The 5,994-nt window shown below is 42.3% G+C and overlaps 1 protein-coding gene across 1 annotated transcript; it reads right to left on the reverse strand.

The window, feature by feature from the left end:
- Positions 1-976: 976 nt before the first annotated feature.
- IL17A (interleukin 17A) lies at positions 977-2,673 on the reverse strand. The gene is made up of 3 exons (XM_039696024.1): positions 2,647-2,673; positions 1,893-2,137; positions 977-1,214 (listed from the first exon to the last, which is right to left on the reverse strand). Exons 1-3 carry the CDS (start codon positions 2,671-2,673, stop codon positions 977-979), a joined length of 510 nt encoding a protein of 169 aa, XP_039551958.1.
- Positions 2,674-5,994: the final 3,321 nt, after the last annotated feature.

Below are 5,994 nucleotides of genomic sequence, written 5' to 3' on the forward strand. Positions count from 1 at the left end.
ATGAACGCGGAGAAGAATCACGACTGCAATCAGCCAGATGTGGTTAATTGCTTCAGTCACCCACCTGACTCTCCTGAGCTTCCCCCGGTGTTCCCAGGTGGTGTCTCTGCTCCATGGAAAATGGGCTGAAATGGGTTGGGCTGAGATTCACAGGAGATTTTGGAGTGGAGTTAAAGCTCAGCAGTGGAAATGCACTCACTGTTTTAGGGGAGGGACTTTCTTTGCCCCCAAAGAAGTATTCAAAGTGTCGTGTTGAACCCATCTTTACGAATCCTTTTCCAATTGGATAATTAGGTGGATAACTTGGTAATTACCCAGCAGAAAATTCTTTTTTTTCTTGTCTGTTTTTAATGTGAATCTCTTTGATGCCACTTTATAAATAATATTCCTCCAGGTATCTTAGCTTCTCTATTGGTAAAATGGTGTTCTTCCTATTTTTTTTTCCACATGGGCTTTACATTCTATTGCAGCAGAGGTAGATGTTGTCAAGCAAATTTGAAGATTTAACATCATGTAAATCTCTTTTATGGTCATGATAGAGTGATTTCTTGCCTTGTCAGGATCACTTCTTTAGAAAGAAAGGAGAATACCAAAGAGATTTTCACTGATATTTTTATTACACAAAGATAAATAAACATTACCTTAAAACTTAAAAAATACATATATTAGGATAATACATTATTATCATGTTTTCCACCAGCATAAATAGATTTACATAAATAGACATTTCAAAGTGTAAACTAAGGATGGGTAGAATTCCCATTGCTTTTCAGCCTGGCACATGAAGGTGTCTGGATTCTGAACTTGTGGAGTTCAAGATTTTGGGGAGAAACATTATTTTTTACCCAAGACACATAATTTTCAATATATTCTGATGTATTCTTGACAAATTTTATGGCTTGATTCAGCTTTTTGGAAGCCCCTTCCAGGCAAGGAAATTCTTTATGGTTCCTCACTCTTGCATCGCCAGCTCCCTTCAGGCCTGGTGCTGGACCAAGGGGGTGACACAAGTGCATCCCACGGTGATTTTTTTCTTCTCCAGCCTGTAGGATTGCTGGCAGCCCCTCTGCTCCCTGCGCAGGACCAGGATCTCCTGCATGATGGGCACGGAGTTGAGGCTGTGGTCCAGGTGTCCCTCCGGAGTCACGCACCGCCTGTGGCGGCACTCGGCGTCCGCGATCAGCCGCGGGAAGCGGTCGTGGTCCTCGTCGATCCTGGTGGTTGGCAGGAAAGAGAATGAATCCAAAGGCAGGATAGTCTGGATGACTCTGGGCTCCCTGCTCGGGAACCTGTGCATCCAGGGGTGTATTGCTTATGGGGGGACAGCAGATTCTCCAAGACCGCAGGTTTTTCCGAAATGAAATGTAAGTAACTAAATGCTGGATAGTTTTAAATGTACGGCTGCATGCAACTGCCTTTGCAAAGGACTTGCTTTGAGCTGGAACTGACTTTGAAAGACTTATCAGAAATTATTTGAGCTTTCCAACGTGTTACTCCAACTAACAGGGCCCAAATTCTTCAGTTCCTACCCAAAACGTGAAACGTTGGTGTTAAACCACCATTGAATTTGGTGCGTTATTAACCCTCTGAGGTGTTTTTTAATGATGTTTTACATAAAGAAAGCTTTAGAAGATAAAGCTTGCCTCAGTATATAAGTTAATTATTAAATTATAAAAATAGTTTGCTTTGCCTTCTGTATATTGCCTATGCCATATGGGGGTTTTTTTGTGCTGCTTTCTGTACTGGTTCTCTTTCAAACAGGATTATACAGATGTGGATGCCCTCATATTTCCAAAATCTCTCAACTGTAAAGCACTGAAAATAGAGATGAAAGCATTTTTCTTGGCCAGGGCATCCAGGGTTTTTCCAGGCCATAGGGACAGGGATCATACCTGTAATCCCACGGAGCCAGTGAGCGGCTACTGACATCTGGACTGGTTTTGGTGTCCTGGTTTGTGCTGCTGATGCTGAGGTTGACTCTGACAGTTTGGGGGAATTTTGAGTCTTTTTGGGTCAGGCATCCAGCAGATGCTTGCTTGAAGAGATTCTCTGGCTTGAGCCCAGGCTTGATCACCTTCCCCTGGGCAGGACTGCTGGCTGACAGCACGGCCAGCAGCACGAGGAGCAGGGGTCTGAGCTGGAAAGAATTGATACATTTAGGACACAAGACAGGTGTGACATCCATCCACAGTCAGCCTAACTGGTGGTTAAATCCCCTGCTGCAGGTTGGAGTAATTATGGAGAAATGTGCCATATGTCACACCCACTTTTGTTCTCGTTAACTGATTCTCACAGTGCTGACAGTTATATGTACACTCAGTTGTAAACTGGTTGTAATGTTAAATCACAGAAAATAATGTAATACAGAAGATAGCAGAAATGGTATAATAAAAAGAAAGACACTCTAATTGAAAACTCATTGAGTTTTCAATGTATTTCTTGCCTCAGAAAATGCTGTGGGAACTCCATGTCACTGATGTACAGTCTCATTGCTGCCCCATGAACATTCTCACATTTTAGTTTTTTAATTATTAACGATCTAAACAATCATTTTAAAGGTGGGTGCAAATCCCTATTACATCTATTATGATTTAAATATGTCTCTGTCAAACTGGGGGAAAATAAACTCAAAATTCAAGTTCTTACCAGAGAAGCGCAAAAAGTTGGAGACATCTTCCTTCCTTCTCTTATTGCTTCTGATGCTTGTCCTGGGCTCTGCTGAGCTGAAGGTGTCTGGACACATCTGCTGCTGGACCTTTTATAAGGGTTTTTGGGGTGTGCTAAATAATTTGGAGTAGGTGTTTTTTCCCCCACCTGTGGTTTCTGACCATAACCTAAATTAAGAAGTGTATGTTCCATTAACACAGGTGGAATACACGATATATCTTAGCTCTGTAGATGATGTCATTCCTTCAGCCATGTCACTCAAATGGTGACAAACCCACAAATGTTGCAAATTTGTGGGTGCAAAGTATGTGATTTTAAATTGGGATGCCGCAGGTATCAAACCCAAATGTCTCTGGCACAGGTTTGGATCTGTTCACTCCTTGGTTGGTCTGATGTCTTTTCACCCCAGACTGGGCAGGTATTGGACAGCTGGCCACTACCAAATTGCTCTCATATTCTTCCCATGGGCTGCAATTTTTCTTGATGTCTGAGGAGCAAGGTCCCTGCTCAAGCTCAATTCTCCTCTGAACTGGGCTATTCATGGTTATAGCTCAGGTGTGATATCTCAGTGTTGATCAGAATGCTTGGTGATATCTCAGTGTTGATCAGAATGCTTGAGCTCCCAAAAGTCAGTCACTCTCCACACAGGAAAAAAAAAAATGAGTGAACTTTGTTTCGAGCTTGCCACCTTTGCATTTTGCTTTCATTTTCCTTCTCTCGTGCTATGAGGCAGTGTTTGTTCCTTAGGAAAGGAGTTTGGGAAGTGTGATGGATATAGTTAAATTTCCAGTTCCTAAGCTAGGGAGAAGAGAGAGGGGTTCCAGAAAAACTTTGTGAAGGCTGAGAGATGCAAACTGACATAAGACACAGGTAAACCAAGGGAGCTGTGGCTGCCCCTGGATCCCTGGAATTGTCCAAGGCCAGGCAGGACAGGCCTAGGAGACCTGGGATAGAGGAAGGTGTCCCCGCCCATGGCAGAAAGTGGAACTGGATTATATTTAAGGTCCCTTCCAACCCAAACCATTCTGTGATTCTAGGATTCTATAACATCAAGTTTATTCTCTGATATTTCTTTTTTTTTAGGAAACACTCCCATAATTTTGCTCTGTCTGTGGGTTTTGAGTAGCTCAGGTGTGCCTTATGAAGTGACTCTCAGTATACCAACCTTGAGCTGTTGATCAGAACATTTCCCAGGTCTAATTCTAGTGTGACTCCTATCATTTTGCTCTGACTGTGGGTTTTGAGTAGCTCAGGTGTTGCCCCATGAAGTGACTCTCAGTATAACAGCCTTGAGCTGCTGATCAGAACATTTCCCAGGTCTAATTCTAGTGTGTTTTTTTAAATAAAAATTATATGGAGAAGGTACAGATTTTTTTAAAATATTTGTTTAATATTTATATCTAAGTCCAAATTTTGCTCGCCTTGTGCCATCCAAAGGAGGATGCAAATGAGGGTAGAATTTAGTTTGCGGGTTCTGGGATACCCGTGACCTACATCCGCTTGTTTAAAACATGTTGACGTTTCAGAAATTAAATGTATATTTCAGTTTCCCTCTTCAAGTTAGAGGTGTGCAGGTTAAAGGAAATGGTCCCCTCAGAAGGGGTTTTCTCTAGTGCAATTTACTGAAATATCCTTTCAAAGTGGGTCAAAGAAGCAAAATACGTTTTTGAAAGCTTACAAGGCAGCGGAAGGTCAGGTTCAAGCAGCCTGACCCTAAATTTTCTATCTTAAACGCGTCAGTGGTTTGGATTACCTAAGTAAAGGTAAATAGTTTAGCATTGAACATGGCTGATGGACCACAACACTACAATGGCAAAAAAAATAAAATTCCATGGTTTATATCAAGGCACGAACACGTGTGTTGGCAGCTGTCATAGGCAAGATGTGAAGATCTGAGGAGAAAATGTGCCTCTTGAAATTTCTGATTCCAAGATTTTGCCAAGAACCAAATAATTATTTTGTAATTCTTAATGCTCTGAAGTGAAAAAAAAAAAAAGAAAAAATGTTTTTCCCATGACATTGGAAGTTACCCCAAAGGATTTGTTGTATTCTGACATATAGTTTTCTGTTAGCTAGAGATCTAGAAACTGGGACACTAAAAAAGGCTTACTGAAACAGCAACAACAACAACAAAAATTAAAGGTTATCAAAAGCCTTTTGAATATAAACCTATCCCTTCTCTTGGCTCTGGTGAAAGGTTTCTTAAGAGTAAGTTGCTATTTAAATACTTCATCTGGCTGAGATTCCTCACGCATCCAAATCTGGGTGTGCTGGCATTTGATGACACTTTCTCCCCTCAAAGAGGATCTCAGAATCACAGGATGGCTCTGCAGACCCAGCAGCACCCTCAGGAGCCAGGTGTCACCCTGTGGCATCTCTTCCTCAGCATCAGTGAAGTGTACAGGATTCACTAAATTAAAAATTAATTAATAAATTAATTAAACTAATTCATTAACCCAGTAGGAGCCCTCCTCGCTTTCTGTGTGCACCTTCTTCCTGCTGGGAGGGGTCACCCAAGGGTTTGGGTTGGAAGGCACCTTAAGGATCATCCTGTTACAATCCTGTTACATCAGTACCCATCCCATCTGTGGTGAACTCCCTACAAATACATTTCTAGAGACAATTTTTGCTTTTAAAGCCATGGGACTTTTCCACTCTGCATTCAGATTTGATGCTGAAATAGAGGTACTGATTTTCATTCAGACAAACTCTGTCATCTCAGTGCTTAAAGAGACCCTTACCAGTCCCAAACTTTGGTTGGCTGATTCTTTTCATCTTTGTCTTGGAACACAAGCCCTATGAGGAACGACTGAGGGAGCTAGGGTCATTTAGCCTGGAGAAAAGGAGACTCGGGGGTGACTTCATCACTCTCTACAACTCCCTGAAAGGTGGCTGTTGTCAGGTGGGGTTGGGCTCTTTCTCCAGGCACCACTGACAGAACCATAGGACAGAGTCTCAAGCTACACCAAGTGAAATATAGGTTGGAGAAAAGGAAAAAAAAACTTTTTACTGAAACAATGAGAAAATTCTGAAATGGGCTGCCGAGGGAAGTGGGGGAGTCACCATCCCTGGATGTGTTTAAACAAAGAGTGGATGTGGCATTTGGGGCATGGGTCGGGCTCAATGATCTTCAAAGTCTCTTCCAACCTGGTCACTCTGTGAATTCAGGATCCCAGATTGCTCCTCTGACCCTTCTCCCAGCAGTCCCTGGCTGTTTCGCTCCTTATTCATAAAATCTCAGAATACCCTGAGTTGGAAGACACCCACTTTGACACCAGCATCATCCAGTCCAGCTGTTTGTGCCAGCCTCACAAACCCTGCTATTTT

The sequence above is a fragment of the Passer montanus genome, unplaced genomic scaffold, assembly GCF_014805655.1.
Source record: "Passer montanus isolate IOZ18808 unplaced genomic scaffold, ASM1480565v1 scaffold94, whole genome shotgun sequence".
Lineage (NCBI taxonomy): Eukaryota > Metazoa > Chordata > Aves > Passeriformes > Passeridae > Passer > Passer montanus.

What these genes read in the sequence shown, in the direction of transcription:
- IL17A (XM_039696024.1), bottom strand. Translation starts at nt 2,673, where the DNA reads ATGTCTCCAACTTTTTGCGCTTCTCTG. An exon ending in CAACTTTTTGCGCTTCTCTG is followed by an intron (nt 2,138 to 2,646) that starts GTAAGAACTTGA and finishes AATTCTTTCCAG; the next exon opens with CTCAGACCCCTGCTCCTCGT. An exon ending in CTGGCTCCGTGGGATTACAG is followed by an intron (nt 1,215 to 1,892) that starts GTATGATCCCTG and finishes GCCAACCACCAG; the next exon opens with GATCGACGAGGACCACGACC.